Raw genomic sequence first — 23,869 nt, forward strand, 5'->3', positions numbered from 1 at the left:
CATGCTTGCAGCACCCTGCAAGGCAGAAATGTTCCCATTTTGAACATGAAGAAACTGGGGCAGCTCAGTGGGCCACTCACCTGGCGAGGGTGAAGCAGAGCAGCCTTTCAAAGGATGACAAAATAGGGTGATATTTGCAGGCTGAAACTTCACAGAACTGAGAACTCCAGAAAACCAGGGAGACATGGAAAAATGCTGAGGGACTATTGCAGTTTTATTTCCTAATGGATGTGTTTTCATCTCTTTGTTTCCAGCACATTTTCCTTCCATGGGGTGTGGGGGTGTATCTCTGATGTATGAATGTCACATCTTAGGACCAATTAATAAAAAGCACTTTCCTTCCAACAACACAGCTGGGGTTTTTTTCCTTCATCTGTGTTAGGTTATGAGGGATCTATATCGAATTTAACATCCTTCTGTCTTTCCTGCCAGGATGATTCAAATGGCAAATGCATCTCTCTTTTGGCATGGGCCTAACTGCATCAACTTCTCAGACTAGTTCATCACCTAACAGGATCCTAAATTAATTGTCATAGAATCACAGAATGGGAGGGGTTGGAAAGGACCTTTAGAGATCATCCAGTCCAACCCCCCTGCAGAAGCAGGTCCACCTAGATAAGGTCACACAGGAATGTGTCCAGGCTCCAGAGGAGCCTCCACACCCTCCCTGGGCAGCCTGTGCCAGTGCTTTCTGTACTTATGTGGGAATTTCTGTGTGTGCCTGCCAGTGCACACACTGTTCATCTGAACTTGGGTGCATCTGCCAGAAGTATCATCTCGTGGCAGTGATTATGCTTTGTGGTGTAAACTTGTACACGGTTTTCTGCAGAAAATCCAGATGCATGATGAATATCTGACCATGTATGGCTCTGCACCTCCAGCACCTGCTCCACTGGTATGCAGTTGGAGGTCACGACGTACATCTGTGCAGAAGTGACACTGCAGAGCCCACGTGCAGCTGCAGAAATGAAGAGGCTGAAGGACATCCACGCCAGCACCTTCCTGCCCTGAGGCCCTGATGCTGCTGTGCTCATTGCAGAGGGCTGGCAGGGAAATCCACACACACAGAGGTACGTGAGGCACAAAAATCCCCCCAGCTCCAGGATCCCTCTTGTTTTGCCTGCTCATCCCCACATGCATGCTGTCACTGTCCTTTGGTGCACACACACATCTTCTGCTCACAGACATGTTTCTGTTACTGAAAACCGGTCCAGAAGAAGTTCCCTAACGCTCAATTTAGCATCAGAAGGCAGGTGTTGGGTTATTCCGTGCTGGGTGATGAGAGATCACACCTTAATACGTGCATACTGAAAAGTGAAAGCACGCTCCTTGCGTCCATCACAGAGAAACGAAGCAGTGATCTTGTTTTGAACACCGTGCCCTTGCTGAAACTGTTTGGAAGTTATTTTTCTGCTCACTCCCACAATTTATAGCCATAACCTGTCTGCTCCCGTCGGGCTGCCTCCTTCGGCTGCTTCTCAGGCGGATTCCTGCGGTGTCTGCACAGCAGGTAAGCGGCTACCGCGGCGCTTTTCGGACACTCCGCTTGCGGGTCATTCCCCTCGCAGCCCGAGTCACGGTGCGGTCCCGGCACGGGTGCGGTCCCGGCACGGGTGGGGTCCCGGCACGGGTGGGGTCCCGGCACGGGTGCGGTCCCGGCACGGGTGCGGTGCCCGCGGCGCGTTCACGGGCTGCGGCGCGTGCGCGCGCTCCCCGCCCTTCCCGCCGCGGGCGGGGCCGAGGCTGACAGCGCTGCCCCCCCCACACACACCCCCGTTACCACAGCGACGGGCCGGGCTGCCGCAGCCCTACCTGCGCCTGCGCCGCCGCCTCCGGTCCTCCCCCCCCCAGCCCCACGGCCGGTGAGTGCCGGAGCCGCGGGGGCTCCCCGCGATCCTTCGGGTTGGGGGGCGGCGGGAGGGAGCTGCCTCGGCGGGCCGAGCGGGTGAGGGGCCGGGGAGCGGCGGCGCTGGGCCGCCTGAGGGGGGTGTGTATGGGGGGTGAGTACGGCATCCTGGCCCTTCCACCTCGGGCCCGCTGGGGGAACGTTAACGGCATCGCCGTCGTCCCGGGGCTGAGCGTAGCGCGGTATCGCTGCCCTGGGACGGGGCTTTTCGTCCTCACACGCGCCCAGCGGCTGCCTCCTGTGCGGCCCCGGGCCCGCCGGCAGCCCCTGCCCGCCCGCCGCGGCGTTGCGGGGCGTCCCCGGCCCGGAGGCGGCGGCCGGGGGCACTCGGGGCGCCCCGCGGGCCCTGCTCCGCGGTAGGGGCTGCGGTGCCAGGCCCCGCGGCGGCTGGAGCGGCGGCCCGCGGGAGGACGGCCCGGTGCCCGCCGTCATGCAGCAGCGAGCGGGGCCGGCTGCGTGGGATGGGCTGCTTCGCGACCGCTGTGCCTGGCCGAGGTGTGCTGGCGCTGGACCAATGTGCCTCTTTTTCTCTCTTAAGAGCATAAAAAGCCCGTTTTCTGGTCACTACTGCAGCAGAGGAATAAAGGAGTCATCCTGCAGCTCCCCTTGCCTCTTATCTTTATGTTTCTGCTGGCTCAGGGACAAGGACGTGTCGTTCATTTTTGGTTGAGAACCCATCCTAGCTCGGGAGAGCGCAGTCAGCCCATTCACCTCCCTCCCCTGCACAATTCAGATCGGCTTCAGCTGAGCTGCCACCTCCCACCCACACCCGCCGGGGCAGGTTTCACCTCCCATCCTTTCATCCTTTACAGGCTCCTTTTGTGCGCTACGTTTTCACTTTAGAAAGCGACAGTGGTGCCGTTTTCACGAGTAATACGGGGCCTGCAAAGAGGAGATGGATGTACATTTTGGAGTAGGTAGGGAGTAATCTTCATTTGAGTTGAGATTTTTTTTCCTTCTGAGGAGATTGTGTGTCACTTCTGCATATGGCAGCAGAGAAGTGCAGGGCGTCCTCAGACATGGAGATCCTTCCAGCCGCAGAGATTCTCTGTTTCCCTGCGCAGGACATGGGGTGGGACGGCAGGGAGGAAGGAGGAGCCCTTCTCACCGTGGAGAACAGTGGTATGCGTTTGAGTTCACCTCATTCAATTGTGTAAAGCTTGAGACAGTGAAGGTAAATAAAACCACGGAAGCTGAGGCAGCTCTGAGGGTGGAATTGGCTATTTTGATCTGCATTGCAGGTGCATAAGGAGCATCCAGGGTACTTGTTGGCTTTGCCTAGATGGTAAGATGCTTAAGCTTGAAAAGTTTTATTGCTTTTTTAATATGAATTGTTCTCCATAATTAAAAAAACCCCAACCACAAATGGATGTGACTGTAAATACAATGCCTTTTTCCATATAACTTGCTCATTAGTGAATAAGTGGATTCTGTAGTGCTTTATTATGACTGAACCTCTGGGAGACAGATATTTATACTCTTAAACTGCACATTGCTTTTTTTTTATATGACTCTAAACCAAGTACTCTATAAACAGGTAATGACAAACTTGTAATATTGTCCATTTGTCAAGCTCTTGGTTGTACCAAGGTTCCAGCAGTCACTTTTGGTGAAACAACTAAGACTGGGAGGTTGTAATAGAAGAAACTATCAGCTGCCTAAGTAGAAAAAAATAATATTGGCTAAACTGATGGATAACTACTTGGTTTTGTCCTGTTACCATATTTCTGCTTAGTATATCTGTGAAGTTTCCTCCCTCCTCCCCTTAGGAAAGACAAAGGTCTCGTGACCAAGTGCTTTGTGTAGTTTTCAGTCCAGTAGTTGTTGTGAAGTCCAGAATAGCAATCTGATTTCATTCCTTGCAGTTATTTCCTTTACTTCAGATTTAAGATATCATTTCATACTTTAAATTTTTAAGGGCTGTGAGTTTTTTTAATGCATTTTGTCATTAGAGTTACAAAAAACAAACTGTGTGCTCTAATTGAAGAGGCTGCAGATACTAAGGACAATGTATTTGTTCATCCAGATGTACTATGTTAGTTGATTCTGTAACAGTAGTAGGCAGAAAAAACCCCTCAGTGCTCTGATTCCAGAATGTGGACCATGATGTGAAATATTTCTTGACCATTACAAACAGTGAAATAGAAGGAATACAGCTGTAATAAACCAGCTTGCAAGTTTACTTTTGCTACTCTTTTAGGCTCTCATTTCTAGATGTCTCATTACTTTCTATGGCTTGAAAAAAGGGTGTTTTAAAGTAGCAACACTTTGAAGCATTGCTTTTCCATCCTCAGGATTCCCAATGTATTGCAATACCTCATTGTGTAACTAGGAAACCATTATGTAATTCATCTTTTTTACCCAAGCTCACAACCTCATTTTTTCATAGCAAAGTTTGAAAAACATGTAGCAAAATTGTTTCCTTTTTAAAGAGAACAGGCCTCATCTTTTCAAAACTGTTTCTAATGCTAAAGAATTCTTTTCCTGACAGGTTTGTGTGGCCAGGTTTCTGTGCTTGTGTGTAACTAGCAGGGGGGAGTTTTGATGAGCAGTGCTCTACTGAAAAATGAGCGTGTCGGGGAAGTCGCTGCTTTAGGGAAACAGTTGTCTTCTGACTAGACAAGGGCGTAGCTTTTCCCAGTCCTGGTTTGAAAAGGCAAGCCACAGATAAAGAAAGGAAAGATGGAAGGATTTTTGGTGTTGAAAAAAGGCTGTTGCATGAAAGGTCTCTGGTGTGGCTTTCTGCAGCCTCCCCCACGCCTGCTGTGCCCTGCTGCTGCTGTGTCCAGTGACAGGACAAGGGGTGATGGGAAGAAGCTGGAACACAAAAGGTTCCACTTAAACATAAGGAAAAACTGTTTTACTGTTGAGGTGAGGGAGCCCTGGCACAGGCTGCCCAGGGAGGGTGGGGGCTCCTTCCTTGGAGGGCTTCAAAACCCGCCTGGACGTGTTCCTGTGTGACCTGATCTAGGAGGACCTGCTTCTGCAGGGGAGTTGGTCTGGATGATCTCTGAAAGTCCCTTCCAACCACACCTTTATGTGATTTTATGACAATGAAACATTGTGGATACATGTTGAAAAGCATAAACATAAGTTTGTGCCTCACTGCAGCTTCAGTGCTGCTGCTGTTGCAGCATGTCTGTGTCAATAAGCTGATGCCATGTACCCAGAACCAGCACGGTCAGAGCTTGTCCTGGCCCTGGGAGCAGCAGTGCTGAGTGCTGCTGCCTGAGCTGGGGTGGGGTTGAGGAGGGAGAGTGCCCTTTGTTCAGGCAGAAATCTTCCCACTAGAGCTCAGCTTTCCTTTGCAGCTGCAGAGTGCCAAAACAAACTCTCTGCTCCTTTCTCACACACTAATCTCATGCTGTAGCTGGGAAAGCCAGTGAAGATAATGATTAGTGCATTTAGTTGAGCCAAGGGTGAGTGGCAGCCCCTAGATGCTACCTGCTGGGCCTCACCTCGGATTCCTTTGCTTGCCTAATGAAACCTGGCATCCTTTATCTGTCTGGCTGTAGTATCTTCAATGAATGTGACTCCTCCTGGTGATGTTAAAGAGCATGATACTATAAATGGGAGTAATACATGTATTTACTGCTAGAAATTGGAGACACAACGAAGTATTGCTGAAAACAAGGTCCTGGGAGTGTATCAGAGCTTCTGTAAGCTCTTTGGGTGGTTTTAAATTATCTTTGATGGAGGAAAAAAAGCACCTTTTAATTGGATCACTGTTTCATTCCTGCTGTTGAGGAATATGTTTGCTGTCATTTGACTCTTAGACAACCTTTGGTTTGTACTTGAAGCATAAAAACACGTTGCTCCTTGCTGCTCTGAACTATTTGTGTGACAGACAGATCAGTGTTACTTAAAAACATTGCTTGACTGAAAACTGACAAATTTCATGGCTTCTCCCTAAACAGAATGATAGGTGCCTCTAGAAAGGCTGAGAATACACCAGGGAACAGTAGCTGCCTGTCATCTGAGTCAGTGCTCAGAGGAGGGGCACAAAAGGTACAGCATATCACATCTCTGCATGGCAGAAGGGTCGAGCTCAGGAAGTGGCCATCTGTGTGGAAACAAATCATGTAAATGTTTCCTTTGTAATAAAACTATGTGTGCTTGTTTGCTTTCCATCCCTTGATGGCAGCTGTGTACAGCTAATGCCTCAAATTGAGTTACCTGGGTTATGTGAGAGTGTGGAACACCTCTGAAATTCTTTGTCTTGGCATCCTATTTACTTAAAAATAGTCTTACACTTGCTTAAGGAAGGAATTAGGTCATCACCACCACCGAATTTCCTTCATCAGCAGCTCTCAAAGCCTCTGCTTTGCTAAAGTGGAGACCAATTTTTGTATATTTGACTGTAGTTGCTGTTCTAAAATAATAAAATCAATGGCTTATGAAACAGCATCACAGGATGCATTAGTGAAAAGCAGAGTCCTCAGCCTGGTAAACTTGCTGGGAAAATAGTTGTGCTATTGTGTAGTGTTGATGTTACAGTAGTTCTCTGTAAATGGATCTCTCCTTGGAGAACAGGTTTATTGAGCTTGCTGTGAGGCTTCAGTGCCTTTTGATGTGTTTCACAGGAAAGCTCTAAGCTCGGGAGCTCAGGCTCAGGTGAGCACCTGGTGCTGGTGCAGCTGCAGGAAGCAGCTCTGCCTCTACCAACAGTTCTGATTCCCCATGAGTTGCACAGGTGTCTGCAGCGCTGCCTGGTGAACCTGTCACCTGAGACACAGCCAGTGGAAACACTTACAAGGATGTTAAGTTACCCTCTCCACTTTGGTGGAAGATGAAGGCTTAGGTAGGCACAGCAAGGATTGAAGTGTTGCCTGTGATGTTCCCAAGGGAATGCTGTTGAATTCCCAGGCTATATCGGAGAGAAATTGTGGTTCCATTGTTTAGAGGAATTGAGGCTCAGTCTTTGAGCTGTATCTAGAAACCCTTTGTGATGGTGGTTGTCCTAGGAAATGAGATACCCCCAGCTGCAGCCTGGGTACCTGTGGCAGGTGGGACACTGTTGGTGTTCAGCATGAGTCTTACTGGGAAAGAACATCTTTTCCTGCTGCCACTCCTTTACAAAAGTAAAAAGCACACCAAAAAAATCCCCCAAACGCCTGTGTTCAGCCAGTGTGCTTTTGAGTGAAATACATCATTTGGGTGGGCTTTTTAAGGGCATAACCACTTACTGATTTACTATCATGGCGGTGTTGAGCACTGCAATGCCCCTTTTAATGTTTAATCATCCTTCTCAGATGACACAGGCATTCCTAGCTCTGCACTGCACAGTTCCTTTTGAACAAGAACATGGCAACCTTTGGGGTTTGAAGTTGGAGATGAGGGGGAAGGGAAACAAACCATACTGTTGTAAGTATTCTGTGGTGTATGCAGTCACAGCTCTCTTCCCAGCATTGGTTTAGTTCATCTGACAAAATCCAGCCAGAGATTGGTGTCTTTGTGAGCTGTCCCCCTGAGTTCCATGGTGAGAGAGTAAAGCTTGCTCATCTGGGCTATTAAGGGCTCAGTTGACTTTGCATTTTGCCATTTCACTTGGGCTTTCAGATCGTAGCCTTGTTCTTGGCTGCACATTCCCTCTTGTTTCAGAGAGCAGACATGAAGTCAGGTTAGTGCAATCCCAGAACTGCTTTATAGGAGCAATGAGACACATATCCAAACAGATTTGGGTTTTTTCTTTAGGCTGACCTCTCCCAGGACTATGTTTTCTGTAAGATCTCAGCTGCCCATGAGAGCAGTTGCTGGATGTGATTTGTGGCTGAGCGCTACGCACCAGGAAACAGCAGGTTAGGAATTGTCAGGGACCTTGGAGTAGCTGTAAATTCCATGAACCAAACTCCCTGGAACCAAGTCAATGCTTCTGCCTAGGGGAGTGGTGGGAAAATGTTCACTGACTTGTATTAGAAGAAACTATTAATTCCTTTTTAATACATTGGTTTCTTTTTCATTGCATCTCCTCACTCTGTTGCCATTTCTGACTGATTCTGCATGGCTGAGTAGGTCTCACTGGCATTGTGTCCTGTGAGCTGCTGACAGATTTGAGACTACCATTAAATAAAATGTTTTATGCAATCATAGCAGCTTTCCCTCATGGTGTGAGCACAGAATTAAAGGGACACTGGTGATTTGTAATCACTTTTTCAGGTTTCAATGGATGGTTTAACTTTGTGGCAGTTGTCAGTGTTTCTGGCTTTAAACGCGAGTTTATATTTCTGCATGGTGTCCTTTGATCTTGACACAACCTCCATAAACAGACTGGTTGTAAGGTGTCATGAAATGTACCAAATATGCAAACTGGCTGTAAGTGGGGGAAACTGAAATAAAAGCCTTCAGTGTTTTAATAGTCCAATTATTGAGGTATTTAGAAATGTCACGATTCCAGGCTAGCTGACCTGTAAAACTGGTTGGATGCAAATAACTTCCCACCAATATTGAGCAAATATTCCTGCTGCCACTCCTAAAAAACAAAACCACACACACACAGAAGTAAACCTACAAAAAACAACCAAAAAAAGGTGCCATCACCCCACAAAACACTATTTCCAGCCAGTCTGCTTTAAATTGAACTACATGATTTGTGTGGACTTTTCAAGGGTGTAATCACGCCAAATCACAGCCCTTTGGATGCCAACTACCACTGAGTCTCTGTTGAAGCAGGTGATGTCCCCTCTTGCCCTGTCCCTGACCATCCAGGTGGATCACAGTCTGGATGTCTCCATCTCTTCCAAGTTCTGTCCCTTTACAAAATACATGTGATGTATTTCTCCTGAGCCAAAAGCAGGAGGATTGCCAGAGCAGTCTTAGAATCGTGGTGCCAGTCAGTGGTCTCTGTGGCAGAGTTAAGTCCTTCATATTGATTATTGAGTCATTGCTCAGTAAAAGCAATAGTTCAGCTCAGCAGTGTTTTTCATACAGTAAACAATTCCAAAATCATAGGCTGACACCAGCAAAACAAGAAACAGAATATCCCCCTCTGAGAGTAGCTGGGGAAGGGGGAAGGACTATGTGAGGGTCTGAGCTCAGAGCTGCTTCTTGATGACAAATCTCCAAAGTCACAGAGCGAGAGCCTGTGTGCACAACTCAGCTACTTTCTTATTTGCCAGCCCAGACACCTCTTTTTAGAATATTTTTGGTCTATGATTTTTGTTTGCTTGCTGATGATGGTGACCTGTTTCCCCCAAAGCACGAGTTGGCACCGTTTCCCTTGTTCTTCCTGAGCACTGAATGTAATCTTTGATCTCTGTTATCAAGTAACCAAGAGCTCTGGTGACTTGCAGAGAATTGAGTTCCTTTGAGTCTTTTATGCCTCACTTGAGTTTTTTACAATCAAATCTATGCTTCTGTAGGGATCAGTCAGCTGGTGGTGATGCCAGTTAAGGGCACACATGAAATGAGGAAGGCTGCCCCTCAGCCGTGGTGCTTTGCCCAGGTGCAGGAGCAGCGAGTTGGTGTGCTTTTGGGGAGTAAAAGTGTAAAGGCAGGGCTGCATTATGTTTAGAAATGACTCTTAAAAGAGTGTTAACTTTCTTTATGCTAATTTTAAACTGCATACCAAAAAGATCCCAATGGCAAACATTTGACATGCAAGAGGAGCCTGTGAGGCTGCCTGGGAGCCAGCCACAGGAGAGGATTAAGATCTGTCTTACACACAACACACGGTCCCGTGATTACAGCCCCTGGTTGCCACGCCACTGCAGATGGTTGTCCAGGCAACCGGAGTCCTGGTTCTTTATCTTTGTAACCTAAATACTCTAAGTGTTCTCACAAAGCTACTCAGTAACTGAATTTAGCCTTTCCTGCTGGAAGGACTGGGGCATCAATAGCATCTAACCCAGCGCCTCAACAGTCGGCCTCCCGCCGCCTCGGCTGCATTGCTGGGAGGCAGGAGAGGGGCTGCTGTGGCAAGGAAAGCATTGGGGGAACCTGGTGGGTAGGCCAGAGGCTGTGACAGTTGCTGTGCTGCTTTATCCCCCTGGAAATGTTTCTCTCACTGTGGCATGTGTATTCCCACACAGTGGGTAATTACTCTGTGCTGTCGTCGTGCTCCTGGGCTGCCCGAGAAGGCATCTGGCTTCCTAGAGGTTTCAGACAGCTCCCCTGAGCACAACAGCTTTCTTGCTAAAGACATTTCAAGTGCAGCAATGCAGAGTTATTAAAGCCACATGATTCTGGAAAGTTCTTCTCATGTAGATGTTTGTAGACCCTGCAGCCTGTGTGCCTCAGAGCAGCCCTGAGCACCCGCTCCACGTGCACAGAGAGGGGTGATGGTCACACAGCGATATGCAAGGGCTGTTGAAAGTACCCGGAGTGATTCTGTGCTTTGAGGCTGCAGGAGGATTGCCTGCTGTCACCATTGCTATACTGATTTGGGAGTTGAAATTTCTCTAGGAAATGGGACATTAAACAAAATGGTGTCGTGACAGACTTGGTGATGATATCACCAGGGGCTGGTGACTCCTCTTTGCATTCCTCTTGAAATGTCCCAGAGGAGCTGTGGGCACAGCGTGTGCTTCTCCCCAGGATGTGTCTGGCTGTGCCTGCTGCAGGAGCTATTTTTACCTCTCTATCAGGGAATCTATTTGGGAGCCTGTATCTCAGACAGACGTTTCATGGCAGCTTGGCCTGTGGGTATATGTAAAATCATTGTTGTCCTTTCAGGAGCAGTAGTAGGGTCTTCAAGGATGCCTCTCAGCACTGTACAGTAACTGTTTCTGTCTGAATCTGAGCACTGCTGTAGTCCAGGCCTGGTTTTATACAGCTGTTGTGCAAGGAAGACCCAGCGGTCTAACAGCTTTCCATGTACTCATAACCTGGAGCAAAATGAAATGAAGCACTGTCCTTGTCAGTTGTCTTGTTCCCTGAGGGGCCATGCAGGATGCCAGTCCCCAGTGCTGTGGGGCCTGCCCCAGCTCCAGGATCCTGCACCAAAGGGCTGAGGAGATGCAGTGGCAGGTCCTGGGGAGCATTTTGGGGTGTTCTCCAGGCAGGTCCCGGGGAGTGTGTCTCAGCCAAGGTGCCCTGGAGCAGCCCCATCTGTGTGTGCACCACTGGGCCCAGCTGTGTGTCAGCTCTGTGTTGCTTTGTAGGGATGGTGCATTTTAGTGCTCTCCTCCTTGTTCTTGACCAGGGATGTTACTAACCCCTGAATCCCTGCAGGTAAGTGCAGAACACCCGAGGAGGCAGAGGGACATACTAGCCCATTTCTCAGAACTCTACTTTTATCCTGTAACAGGATTAGTGACTTAGTCTGTCTGAAGTTAATCCTTTAAATGTGTTAACTCCAAACAAATGAGTTCCCTGGGCTGTTCTGGCCTAGAGCATATTAGGCTTTCTATGAACATGGAGCTCTTCTAATGGAAATAGTCATGAAACAGAAAGCCCTGTAGTGGCATTCGCTTGGTGCTGTATTAATTCACAAACAGAGGAACTCAGCTGTTGCTGCTGCAGCATGTGGGTCTCCATCTGTGTGAGATACCTCCCTGCAACCATTCTCCATCTGTGTGACAGGGCACCCGCCTGCCAGGATGGCAACTTCCAACCTGGAGAACCAGCTGCAGAGCGCCCAGAAGAACCTGCTGTTCCTGCAGCGGGAACACGCCAACACGCTGAAGGGGCTGCACGCCGAGATCCGGCGCCTGCAGCAGCACTGCACAGGTACCCAGCCAGGAGACAGGCTCTGGGGCTTCAGCCTTTGCCCAGGAACGGGGCAACTGCCTCCCCTCAGCAGGAGCCCTGGGCAGGCTGGACTTAGGCTGATCAGCATGTACTGGGGGCACAACTCGATCGTCATTAAGCAGAGACTTGGGGGTTTTAAATGCTGATAGTTGCAGCTGTGTTACAGATCTGCTCTCCTGTGACTGCTTCAGGTGGGGGGAAGTCGGTGACATTTGTGCTGCAGCATGCCCTTGGGAATATGCTCACCAGGTGGGGGCTGGGGTAGATGATGATGTTCTAACAAACACCAATGCCTTTTTTTCCTCAGATTTAACCTATGAGCTGACTGTAAAGAGTTCAGACTTGTCAGGTAAGGGATACACAACGTTTTTCATTTGATGTTCACGTTGAACTTCCTCAGCTTTGTCAGTGTTTCTATTTTCTCCATTACAAGGAGGTGAGAATACTTTGCACATTGGCTTTATAAATTCCAAAACTACTTGCATAAGTAGCTTTCTACGTCCCAGTCTTACTGCTGTTTATGAAGTAAATGTCACAAGTTCTTTACCAAGGTCACCCAGGAAATCTTTGCAAGAGCCAGGAATAGAGCACGGAATTGCTGACTCCTGTCTCTCACCAGTCTGTTCCCTGCATCTGCTGGATGGGAAGATGGGACAATGTGCATTTTTAGAGGCAGAAAACAGGACTGTTATTAAAACTTAGATGGTTCTGTAAACACAGCACAAAGCTTTTGTTTATTCACGTTTATAGAGAGACACACTGGATCCCAGTTACTTCAGCTGTATTATGCCAGCAGGTAAAGCACAGGAATTGGATTCTCCCAGCCTGGGATCAGGGACAGTGTGGGGCAGGGCATGCATTGCAGGGAAGAGGTAACACAGGAGAGGCTGGCAAAGCAGCTGAGCAGCTCTGCAGGTGCTCAACATGGTGTCTTGATGTTGCACTGCTGTTCAGATGCTTCTCATCACAGGACTTTCAGAGGAGGTGATGTTGGTGAGGCCACTGTGTGGAGAGGACAATGCCTGTGGCTGGCTGGGACCTTGTGGCACACAGTGCTCCTTACTGGAGGAGTTCAGGCTGCTGTCTCTGCTGAACCAGTGCGAAGCTGCTCATTGGGAAGAACCCCTGGGGTTGCAGGGTGATGTGGACACTTAATCCCCACAGAGACTTGTGCAGCAGCAAAGTCTTAGCGCAGAGGCACAGGCACACCCCTGAGCTTCAGCCAAAGCCTCAGCCTGTCTTCTGATGAGCTACAACAGTGGCCCCATCACCCTCTCTGGCCAGTCTGGCATTTGCAGTGCGAGAAGTTCCTCTTAATGAGCAGAGGATTTGCACAATGTCTCCAATTTTGACCAAGTTCAGCAATCTCTGTGATCCTTATTCCCCAAAACATCAGCACTACTAAACCACAGCGAGTGGTGCTGGCTGCCTTCAGTTCCTTACAGGCTGCCCTGGTGCCTCTGGAAATGGAGTAATAATGAGAGTGTTACCTGGAGTCGGTGTTGGGGATTTCTCTTGGGCTTTGGGATGTGCTATTTCACTTCATGGCTGCTGTTAACTTGAAACAATTCTGCTTCTCCTGTTCTTCTAGGAAACGGTAACTCAAGGAGTGATGAGCTCAAAAGAAAGTGTGAAGATCTTGAAGCTCAGCTGAAAGCCAAAGAGGCTGAAAATAACGAATTATTGAAAGAACTGGAGCAAAAGAATGCCATGATCATGGTGCTGGAGAACACTATTAAAGAGAGAGAAAAGAAGTACTTGGAAGAGTTGAAAATGAAAAGCCATAAGCTCAACATGTTGTCCAGTGAACTAGAGCAGAGAGCGAGCACCATTGCCTATTTAACTTCTCAGCTGCATGCTACCAAGAAGAAGCTGATGAGTTCCAGCGGGACCTCGGAGGGGACCCCTTCCAGCAGCCCCGTCCTGTCCAGCTACAAGCCGTCCCCTCCCAAGGACAAGCTGCCGGAGACGCCGCGGCGCAGGATGAAGAAAAGCCTCTCCACGCCGCTCAACCCCGAGTTCGAAGAGGTCTACAGAATAGGGTCAGAGAGCCGCAAGCTGCTGTTGAGGGAGCCCGTGGACGCCATGCCCGACCCCACTCCCTTCCTGCTGGCCAGGGAGACGGCAGAGGTACACCTCATTAAGGAGAGGCCCTTAGTTATCCCTCCCATCGCTTCGGATCGCGCGGGCGGCGAGTCGCAGAGCCCGGCCCGGGAGAAGCCGCACAAGGCGCACATCGGGGTGGCACATCGCATCCGGCACCCCGCGCCCGCCCCGCCGCAGCCGCAGCTCGAGACGCTGGCGGTGGACCAGGTCCACGGAAGCAAAGTGGTCAGAAAGCACTCAGGGACAGACAGAACTGTTTGAGGAAAAAAAAAACCCCACTGAAACGCTCTACTCTGTTGCTGTTGATGCACTGTGATCCTGTAGGATAAATAGCACCTGCAGTAAAGTTCCTTTTGATGCCTCATGCATGCCAAACTTCTTCCAGATCCATCATTTAATAGATAAGCTCCTCTAACCAAACCTAGCAGGACCGTGTTCATGTGGCAAGGTGCAACTCCCTAATGCTGTGGCCAAACCGGGGCACCCTCCCGCTTGCTCCTGAGCGCCGCTCCGTGCCGTGTGCCCACGCGCCCGAAGCCAGGCAGAGGCCGCAGCCCCCCGAGCAAAGCCCAACGCCCCCGTGCCCCGCAGAGACTCGCCTCGGCTCTGAACATCCAGCCTCTCGGTGGTTCCCTTGTCTTCACGTGAGCCCTTCGTGCGCCGGCCCCGTGGCAAAGCCGCTCTCACAGCAGTGCTGCGGATGTACCCACACCTCGGAGAGAAGCGGGGACTCCGATCCCTCCACAGGCACCTGCTCTCGATCGCAAATTGTGTTCATAGCTTCTCTTTCTCAAGATCCCACGAGTCCCAGTGAGCTTTACTTGATTCACCCTAAATACTTTGGTTTATGGCTTTAAGTGAGAAGTGGGGAGGGAGGGATGAAGCACCCTTTCAAAGGGTTAATGATCCTCAGAGAAGGAGTATGAACACGGGCTTGGTTGGGGGGTTGTTTGGGGTTTGTTTTTAACCTGCATGGCTCAATCACCCACCTGACACTGGTCAGTCCTCTGCACTCGTAGCACCTTCTGTACTGGCTCAGAGCTCCTTTCCCAGGGAGAACTTTCCCCTGTGGAACTGGAACTGGGTCTTTATGCTCTAACCTGCACTTTTTTTTGTAAAGGGGTTCTTTTTTTTGTTTCCTGAAGGCCTTGGCTCTTGTTCTGGGCATCATCAGACAGTGCTGAGCTGTCCCTCTAAAATGTGTGTGTGTGTTTAGTTTTCCAATGTCTGATGTAACCACAGCAGAGGAGGATCCAGCACCCTCGATTCCTGTCCCTGCAGACTGGGATGGACTCACTCTGACCCTGACTCCCCTGCTCCTTTCTGCTCCCCAGGCAGACCCAGCAGCTGGTAGGCTGCTTGATTGGGTCTGTGTGCGTGTTTTCCTAGGAAGGAAACTGCGAGCTGTGAGAGTAGCTCACCTGGGGAAAGGAGCACCAAACTGACCACTTAAATTCCAATTAGCACCTCCAGCTCACCTCTGCTTCACTCTTGTCTGCAGCCTCTGAGTAGGACCAGCAAGAAACAATGGCTCCCAAATGCTGCTAAGCTTATGATGTGCCTTCAAAACCCTGGAACATGTCATCTCTGTGAAAAAGCCGCGGAAGGACCCCCCTGCCTGCTCCCCCCTCCCCTCTCCCGTGAGGCAGCGATAGGGACCCTGCTCACCCCCAGCCCGGGGCAGCTGCGGCGCAGGTGAGGGGAGGCTCGGGAAGGCCCCTCGTTCTGCGGTTGGCTCAGTGTGCTGCATTAACCAGCACTGGGGGTGGGGGTTAGGGGGGTGTTGCTGTATTTTTATGGTGATCTCTTGTGTGACTGATGGGCCCTGCCACTTGTTCAAGGAGGACGGAAGGCACCGCTTCTAAGCACAGCAGAAGTGATGCTTTGGGCAATTAAAACCATTTCTTACAACCACACAGGCAACGCTTAGTTTTTGTGTGTGAGACCAGCTTGGGACCTGGTGTGTGCACAGGCAGCTGGAGCCCTCCTGAAAGGAAATGCAGACCCTGAAAAACAGTTCTCACCTGTGTTTATTAACCAGTTTGATTCTTTCCCTCCCCTCCTCTGACTCCCAAAGGGTTGGAGGCTGTGGGAAATAATCTCCTCCTGCCCCTGTCCAGCTGTCACTCTGCGTTCAAGAGGAGGCAAACGCCTTGAAGGACCCAGTGGGAGATGTGCCGTTTGGTGTAAAGGTTTGCTTCAAACACAAGGCCGAGGCCCATGGTGTCCCTGCGCTGGGACGTTGTGTACACAGGAGTCCGGAGGGTGTTCTGCAGAGGGGGAGGAGAGCGGCAGCTGAGCAGGGCAGGGCCTGCAGCGTGGGGGCCTGGGGGAGGGAGCACCAGAAACCCACTGTCTCCTGTATTAGTGTTACACTTCTGGGTAGCAGATGGTTCACCTTTGTGTCATTAATGGGAAGTAACTCAGAGTAAGTATAAGTGTGGTCCAAAGTGCCCGTTCCCTGCTGCCCAAAGGGAGAGGCCACACAGGTGCAAAGCCTGTCAGGAGAACCCAGAGCGTGGGGGTTTGGAGGGAGGGGACAGCAGCAGCCCAGTACCATCCTGTACCTGCAGCCTCAGCCTGTGCAGCTCCACAGGGATGATCCTCAGCACCGGCAGCTGCACCCGCGGCGCCCCGGGCCGGCTCCAGCAGAGGCAGCCGCGCTCCACGTCCCAGTCTGCACCTTCCAGAAACAGCCCAGAGACAAAACCACCTGGGAAGGCAGAAATGGAACATCTCATGGACCTTGGGCACCTGTGGATCCTGCAGGGCCCATCCTTGTCACTTAGTGCTGACAACACTCAGCACGTTTCCAACGGCAGCTGCACCCAAGTGGCTGGTTTTAGATCCAGCTCTCAGCTGCTGTGTTCAAACATTGTGTTTTTCAGAGTACAACGGGCTCAGTTGTGCTACCTCTGAATAAGCAGGGAGTGGCCTGCAGTGTCCTGCCCCACAGCCTGGGGTCCCGTGCCCAAGGAAGAGCTGGGTTGTAGGGCTGGGTTTTGGCTCTGGTGTGTTGGATGGTTCTGACAGAAGGTGGGAGTTGGGGACAGGGGTGTTCGGATACAAACACCAAGCATTCTGATGAAATGTTAGTAATTCCAGAGTGTCCTAGGTAAGGCCAGGAGGTGCCATTTATAACTGGAACTTAGATTTAGCAAAACCAGATCTTTTTCCTTCCTCGTCCCAGGCAGTCTCCTACTCCAAAGCTTTGCTGGGCTGCCCCTCTCCCAGCCCTTGTTACACTAGTTACAGCAGTGCTCAGAGAGGGCTCACAGAGATATTTACACTGTAAATCATGAATAGTAGCTGCGTTTGCTTTTTATTTCATGCTGCTACTCGTGGATCAATGGATCCTGGTAAACCTGCTGGGCTGGATAATGCTGTAGCCCTTGAGACAAAGGAGAGGGCGAGCAAGAGAGGTGCACATTGCAGCAGAGGCAGGTGGGTGAGCAGCGCTGAGGCTGCTGCTGTGTGGGGCTCAGCTCCTTCTCAGCATCAAGCGTGGCGGGTGTGCAATGGCCAGCCCAGGGTCCTGTCTGCAAAGGGCTGCTCTCGTTCACTCCCTGTGCCAGGCAGCTTCTCTCACTGATTAACCACTGCATTATTTTTGGCAAATACCCATAACACCACCTACCCTGAGTAGCCTCCTCCTTCATGTCCTCTGCAGCCCTGTACTTGGTCACCTCGGTGTAGAAGGTGGCGCAATGCAGCGGCCACTGGTTTCTGCGGCAGGCGGCGCAGAGCAGCGCCGTCAGGTAAGCGCCGGGCACGTGCAGCCCCGGCAGCCACAGCACCTTCGGCTCCCCCGTGTCCACCTGCCAGCACAGCACAGTCACCACCCCTCCCACACAGCCACACAGCCCCACAGCCTGAGCCCAGCCACCTCACCCCCCTGGCCGTGTGTTCATGATGGTTCTAGGGGGGGATTGGCATTAGATCCATTAACAGTCAAGCAGTGTTTGTGTGTTCACCGACTTCTGCACCAATTGAACATGTGCAGATGAACAAAGCCAACCCCTCCCTGGAGGCACTTGCTTACCCACTGGCTGTACTGGTTGTACCGAGCTCGAAAGAAACTGATCCACTCTCCAAGTGTTTTGCGGGTGTCGGGGGCCAGCCGGCGCCAGGCTGCAGGGACCTGCCCGTGGAAGAGGGCCTGAGCCAAAGCATCCAGCTCACTGCTCATGCCAACTTGCCCAGCCAAGGCCTGGAGAGATGAGGAGAGGCAGGTGAGGTCTGATGGGGTTTCTCTAGTTGCTGGCAGCAGCTGTAGCTCTGTTACTCACACATTGCAGTTCAGCCAGGGACTTTGCCATTTGAACAACCAGCGCATTGAACCGTTCCAGCTCCTGCAAGAGCACTGCAGTGGTGGGGGACAGTTCTGGGCCAAAGCCTTTCCTGATCTGCTCAAGGTCGAATACTGGAGGCATTTCACTTCCTATATCCTCAGCAACACTGGCAATGTATTCATCTCGGCTCCTGCCTGCACCCGCTGCCCCTGGAACCGGAGGGTTTAGTGAGCCTCAGGCTGCACAGGCTGCTCCTTCCATTATTCATGCTCCAGGAGAACCCTGAGAGCTGATCACTTTTTGGCAGCAACGTCTCCCCTCTCCTCAGCTCAGCCCTTTGCTGCAGCGCTGCCTCCCCCTGCCAGGGCCCAGCCCCTCGGCCCCTTCGCTCCCCCCAGGCCCCGCTGCTTCGGGTCTCTGCCCTCCAAGGCCCCGGCCCGGTCCCCCCTCCCCACGCTGTGGTCCTGTGGTGAGGAGCCACCTCACAGTGCTTATGTACTGCCTCAAAGCCAGAGGGAACTCACCAGTCTGAGGCTGCAGCTCCAGGAGATGAGTCCACATATCATGAACAGCTTCTGTGTAGTAGCCAATGGCAGCATTTGCATGAAGACCAAGTACCTCTGGACCATTGACAAGTGGCAGAGAGTCTATTGCCTCTGCAACACAAAAACAAGCTCCTAAAGACACTGCATTAAACCACAGATATCAGGCAAAAGAGAAAAAAGATTACTGCAGCAATGCTTGTCACTGCAGCTCATGCTGGAGCTGGTGGGGAAACAGAGTGAGGAATGAAACACACAGCCCCTACCCCCAGCCCCCCTGGAAGTGTGTCACTTCATAACAACCAAGGTAACTTGCTGCTGACCTGGGGGGTTTTGCTTTGTAAAGAACTCAGCTGCTGGCCATTAAGCTCCCATTACAAAGGGCTGCTCATGCAAAGCAAGAATAGGCCCCCTCCCTGGATGGGAACTGCAGAATGTGCCCATGCCAGGGCTGATGGGCCCTTCCACTGCTCACACCAGCAATGGACAGAACCTACACTGTAAGTAGCCTTTGTGATGCAAACTGATGTGGCAGGAAAAGCATTTCTTACCAATAAAGTCATCTTTTACAGTCCCTTGTGGAATATTATAATCAACTTGGTCATTTTTATAAAAATGAAACTCCTGGTGGGTGTCAAAGATGAAATCACCAAAGTACTCGTCCACGTAGGTTCTGAGAACGCGGCGATCGAAGCTGTCAACCACATGCCCACCGTACATGACCTAGAAAGGAAGTACATCAGTGTTATAGCACTGGCTCTTAGTTAGCAGACACAGTTACAATTCACCAAAAGGCCCAAAATACCTTTGCAGTGCCTGCAGGGTGTAATGTGTCTCCCCTCAGGGACATCAGGTACATCTTCCCCAGGGGCACAAGCAGGAAGCATTTGCACTCAGCCTGGGACGGCTGCTCCAGGCACTCCTGCTGCTCAGTTGCGGTGATTTCTGTGCAACAGCCCTTTCCTTAGGCACCAGCTCACCTCAGCTGCCACCAAGTACCACGAAATAGCAGCTTTCTGCAGGATTGTGCCTGCCCTGACTGGCTGCTGCCTGAGCTCTGGCAATCCCCACGTGTGCAGCGCTCACCTCAGAACCGCTGCACGCTGCTAATCAGAGCGTAAAGCTGTGCTGCTCAGAACCTTCAGCAGAGCATCCCAAGGGTGCTCACTCTAAATTAATTAAGCACCACAACTCCCCTGTTGTGCAGTTACACACCACAGCCCTGTTTCATTGAGACAATGAGATTAAGTGACTTGCCCAGAGCTGCAAAGGAGCTTCAGGATGGCCCAGGAGAGATTCTCCACCAGCTTTACTAGATGACAACAGCCCATGCAGGAAGGGAGCTTAATTTCTCTTCCTCTTTTCACTGTCAACTGTTCTTTACCGACACTGTAGGCACTCACCTCCCCAATAAGATATTTGAGAGACCTCCAGGGGATTTTATCATCATTTTGTTGGAAAGCTTTTGTCAAGTATATGTTGAGAACTTCCATGCAGACCTAAGGAAGTGGTGGGAACGTGTGACATAAGGTTCATAAATCAGCTGAACACGTCCAGAGACCTTGTTCTTGTCTGACAACTAACAGTTACTTCTTTCTCAAATAATTAAAAAGTACAAACCTCTTAAGAAAAGATTTTCTTACCTGGAAATCCAGTTCCCTAAAATCATAGGGTATGTTCCAGCCAATCTTCCCAAACTTCCTCCTCTCCTGCACCACGGCGTGGAAAAAGGCCAAGACGTAGACTAAGGATTTAAAGGCAGGATGTGGGCACTGCTCTAAGGCTTCCTGGGAAATTCTGGAGTAGGTGGCTCTCATGTTGAGTTTCAGACCATTAGGTGGTTCTATTGCAACCTTTCAACATAATGAGGGAAGCCACCAGTCACTGAAGAGGAAAATAAGCTGTCAACCTCTCACCTGCTCCCAGGAAGCCACCCAACACAACCTGCCCATGTTGAGCAGCTTTCCAAACCAAACCAGGGTTTGGTTTTCTTCTTAAGACATGAAACAGACCTTTGAAGTTTATCAAGATAACCACACACGTAAAGAGAAACTCAGTTTTAAGTTAGAAATGGTCATGTTATTGGAAAGATTAATATTTAGCATCCCTGAAACTCTCATTTACTGCAATATCAGTACTTTACACCTTTTAGGATGCCCTACATACCAGCACATGCTTGGGCAGTCTTTAAGATGGCTTTACTGCTGATCACTGAGGCAGACAGCTGCCTGGCAGCTCTTCCAAAGTGCAATCAAACCTTTGTTCTCACTGCTCAGGGCCAGACCTACCCAGTGTGTGTTTTACAGCCTGAGAGATAGGTTCCCACTATGTGCTGCATGAGGTGATGCTCCAGAGCTGTCATCAACACCCTCAGCACATACTTGGGGCATCTGCTTTCCAATCTGTGGAATAAAACATGTTTGCAGGACTGGTTCACCACAACAGAGGTAAAGCAGCCACAGATGAGAACATCAGGATAGCATCATGACCTGTGCCTTCAAAATAATCAGCTCAGCTTGTGATAAATGCTGCAGCCTGAAGCAGCAGCTGGGAACCATGATCCTATTAGGACATCTGCTGCCCTGGCACTACAGCCAGGCTGGACAGAGCTGCAGCTCTGTGCTTCAGCATGGGGGCTGACAGGGCTATTTCTGTCTCTCCAGATATTCCTCACTCCTGGCAGCATTTGAATCTCAAGAGCATTTATTTGTCTCATTTCCAGGCTTATCCACACACTTCTACTCTGCAATAACTGCTTTGGAAACAAAAAATCCCTGCTAAATGGCTTCTACCCAAAGCAAAAACCACCAAAAGATAGAGCAGGACGATGAAAAAGGCTTTGGCTTATGAAGACAGCAAAACTGTATGAGAGCCCAAGGCCATAGGCTGCATTCAGGCCATGCTCCTCCCCAGGTCAGCCTGTTGTGAGTCAGGGCTGCCCCCTGCCCGTACCTTCAGGGCCTTCTGCAGCATCCCTCCCGGGAAGCCGCCCGTGGGGGCCGTCGTCAGCCACAGGCGAAAGTCTGCATGAGGCTTTGTCAGTTCCTCCAGGGCCTTTTCCAGCTTGATAAGCCACCTCACCAACAGGTGACAGTTCTGCAAAATGAGCCACTGTCCACAAACCACTGCATTCTCCAGCATCTGCAAAGCAATCTTAAGAGAGGGAAAGAAGTGTCTAAGTGCCTTCATCCTGAAAGCAAAAGGGGTTCATGCAGTGGAGTTCTTCGTGCTACCAAGCACCCTCAGCCTTCCAGTGAGTTTTACTGGAATGTTCCTCACTGACAAAAGACCTTTTCCAATACTACAAGAAGTTGCCCTGAGATGCTTTTGTCATTTCATTCATTTCTTTTGAAATTAAAAGTTAGGCAGGGCACTGAAGGATTTCAAAACATAACAGGAGTGTGCAAGGCCCAGAAGAGGGTGAAAATCAGAGACCAAGAAGCAGGGGTCTAAATGAACCTAACAGGAGCTCTCCCACTGACTGACATCACACATCACTCTGCCTTAGTGCCCTTAGCAAGGACAGCCAATGTATTACAGGAAAGCTTTAGTCCCAGCTGGCAAACTCTGTGCTGCATCTGACCCACGAAGTAACTCCCTTAGAAACAGAGCAGACCTTTGGAGAGGAAACTTGAACTGGCCCATCACATCAGGAGTTCACAGACTAACTTGCTCCACACAGCACATCCCTCCTCTTGCAGCAAAGTTACCTTTTCTTGGCCTTGTCCCATGGCCAGGAGTTGGAGTCTGTCCCCTCCAAAGCCCGTCCTCTTTGCCAGTTTCATGAGGTCACTGACAGGATCAGAGCCAGGACTTAAGATAAAAACAACGGGTGTGTGAGGACTGCCCTGCTCAAAGATAGCATCAAAGCTGATCACAGGAGGCTGCACATACCTGGCAGGAAAAGAAGCACAATACACTGCTGATGTGCACAGGAGCAGCCATCTGGTGTAAAAGGTGACTGACACACACCCCTCAAAGCTCATTGCAGACTGCACATGGAAACGATACAGACACAACTCACACTGTGATGTTTAGGGAAATTACAAACTCCTTTACAAAACACATAGCTGATTACAGCTGATTACAACTCCAGCCTCACTGTGTGAAACACCTGAGCAGTGAGATTTGGGTTTGAGAGTTACTTACTTCTGACCCAGAGTCAGGGTGACATAGTTCGTTACTGCCTGGTACAGCCGCTCCACCCGGAAGCAGCGGAGCAGCAGCAGCTTCTGGAAGGTGCTGAGATGGTTCTGGTACTGCAGGGGGAACGGCAGCTGCTCCAGAGCCTCTGTGTCATACCACTGGCAAGGAAAGACAGGAGGCAACACAAGCAAATCAATGAAATTACTAGAAAAGCAGACAAAAGCAAATTGATTAATGAGGGGCCAAGAGACAGGAACAAAGGCTGTTGCAAAGAGATATCCAAACATTTACTTAATGTCCAAAATTCAACTTTTTCAGTATCTTCAGGTCTAGAAACACATTTGTGCTTTTCCATCAAATAATTCCCTTAAGACACAGAAAACAGCATCTTGACTATTAACAGATTGCTTACAGAAGGACTTCTAGAAAGCAAGAAGACATGGAATGAAACTAAAGGTAGAGCAAAGGGAAGTCTGTGTTTGTAAGTAACCTCTAGAACTTGCTGCCAGGAGATCAAAGTGCAGTTCAGCACCACAAAAACACCAGTGAAATGTTGCCTGTTGAAATCACCAGCAAAGATTCCAGACTTCAATGAGGCCAGTGATTCCTCTCAGGCATTTGACTGGACAATAAAGAATACACACTATACCAGGGAGGATTGTTTCCATTTGTTTTTTAAATAATAAGAGCCTTAATTCTGCTGGAAAGAAACCAATCACTAGCTGAGGTCAAGGGAAAAGACAAGGCCTTGGCAGAAACAGGCAGTGGTGACATGCCTCCTGCAGAGTGCCATGGCACGTTGCTTCGTACCTGAACATTTCGCGCCAGAAGGAAAGCAAGAAGTGAGAACAGGATCACAGGAAGCACATACCTTTTTCCATTCATCTGGATTTTTTTCCACATCATCTGGAAGAGACTGAAATTTCTCAGGAAACAGATCAGACAAGTGAATCAGATCTTCCCACCCTTGATCTGGAAGCCAAGCAAACGGTTTCTTCCGTGCGCTCTTCTCCAGGGAAATATTGCCTGGGCAGAGTCAGAAACCAGAGTGGATGTTTGTGTCATGCTTGCTGCAACACATGAGCACTCACACACAGTCCCACTGCACAGAGAAATCAATTGGAAATGTGGTTTTTGGAAGCACTGGGAGATCAAACTGGTCCTCTGAAGAACAGATGGCATTTCACAAG

The 23,869-nt window shown here is 50.0% G+C and overlaps 2 protein-coding genes across 4 annotated transcripts in view; one reads left to right on the forward strand and one right to left on the reverse strand.

The window, feature by feature from the left end:
* The first annotated feature begins 1,042 nt into the window (after positions 1 to 1,042).
* On the forward strand, positions 1,043 to 15,458 carry CCDC92 (coiled-coil domain containing 92). Of its 3 annotated transcripts, none has more exons than XM_062010045.1 (4): positions 1,043 to 1,070; positions 11,426 to 11,572; positions 11,901 to 11,942; positions 13,185 to 15,458. In XM_062010045.1, exons 2-4 carry the CDS (start codon positions 11,443 to 11,445, stop codon positions 13,958 to 13,960), a joined length of 948 nt encoding a protein of 315 aa, XP_061866029.1. In that variant the 5' UTR covers positions 1,043 to 1,070; positions 11,426 to 11,442; the 3' UTR covers positions 13,961 to 15,458. The 3 variants fall into 3 exon arrangements, with proteins under 3 accessions (XP_061866029.1, XP_061866027.1, XP_061866028.1); XM_062010043.1 differs by lacking the exon at positions 1,043 to 1,070 and adding an exon at positions 1,440 to 1,510; XM_062010044.1 differs by lacking the exon at positions 1,043 to 1,070 and adding an exon at positions 1,802 to 1,862.
* Positions 15,459 to 15,822: 364 nt separating this feature from the next.
* The window catches only part of DNAH10 (dynein axonemal heavy chain 10), a 53,216-nt gene continuing 45,169 nt past the window's right edge, over positions 15,823 to 23,869 (reverse strand). The window contains exons 66-78 of the mRNA XM_062010337.1: positions 23,551 to 23,705; positions 22,683 to 22,837; positions 22,244 to 22,427; positions 21,486 to 21,686; positions 20,177 to 20,386; positions 19,937 to 20,032; positions 19,085 to 19,256; positions 18,516 to 18,647; positions 17,989 to 18,200; positions 17,742 to 17,909; positions 17,337 to 17,517; positions 16,267 to 16,412; positions 15,823 to 15,969 (exon numbers count right to left, since the gene is read on the reverse strand). Of these exons, the coding sequence (XP_061866321.1) occupies positions 15,823 to 15,969; positions 16,267 to 16,412; positions 17,337 to 17,517; positions 17,742 to 17,909; positions 17,989 to 18,200; positions 18,516 to 18,647; positions 19,085 to 19,256; positions 19,937 to 20,032; positions 20,177 to 20,386; positions 21,486 to 21,686; positions 22,244 to 22,427; positions 22,683 to 22,837; positions 23,551 to 23,705 (2,159 nt within the window). The remainder of the gene's footprint in view (positions 15,970 to 16,266; positions 16,413 to 17,336; positions 17,518 to 17,741; positions 17,910 to 17,988; positions 18,201 to 18,515; positions 18,648 to 19,084; positions 19,257 to 19,936; positions 20,033 to 20,176; positions 20,387 to 21,485; positions 21,687 to 22,243; positions 22,428 to 22,682; positions 22,838 to 23,550; positions 23,706 to 23,869) is intronic.

This window comes from Colius striatus, chromosome 17 (assembly GCF_028858725.1).
Source record: "Colius striatus isolate bColStr4 chromosome 17, bColStr4.1.hap1, whole genome shotgun sequence".
NCBI lineage: Eukaryota > Metazoa > Chordata > Aves > Coliiformes > Coliidae > Colius > Colius striatus.

Excerpts from the sequence above, each read along its gene's own strand:
- CCDC92 (XM_062010045.1), top strand. The coding sequence starts at position 11,443 with ATGGCAACTTCCAACCTGGAGAACCAGCTGCAGAGCGCCCAGAAGAAC. Across the intron at positions 11,573-11,900 it reads CCTGCAGCAGCACTGCACAG|ATTTAACCTATGAGCTGACT; the intron begins GTACCCAGCCAG and ends TTTTTTCCTCAG. Across the intron at positions 11,943-13,184 it reads AAAGAGTTCAGACTTGTCAG|GAAACGGTAACTCAAGGAGT; the intron begins GTAAGGGATACA and ends CTGTTCTTCTAG.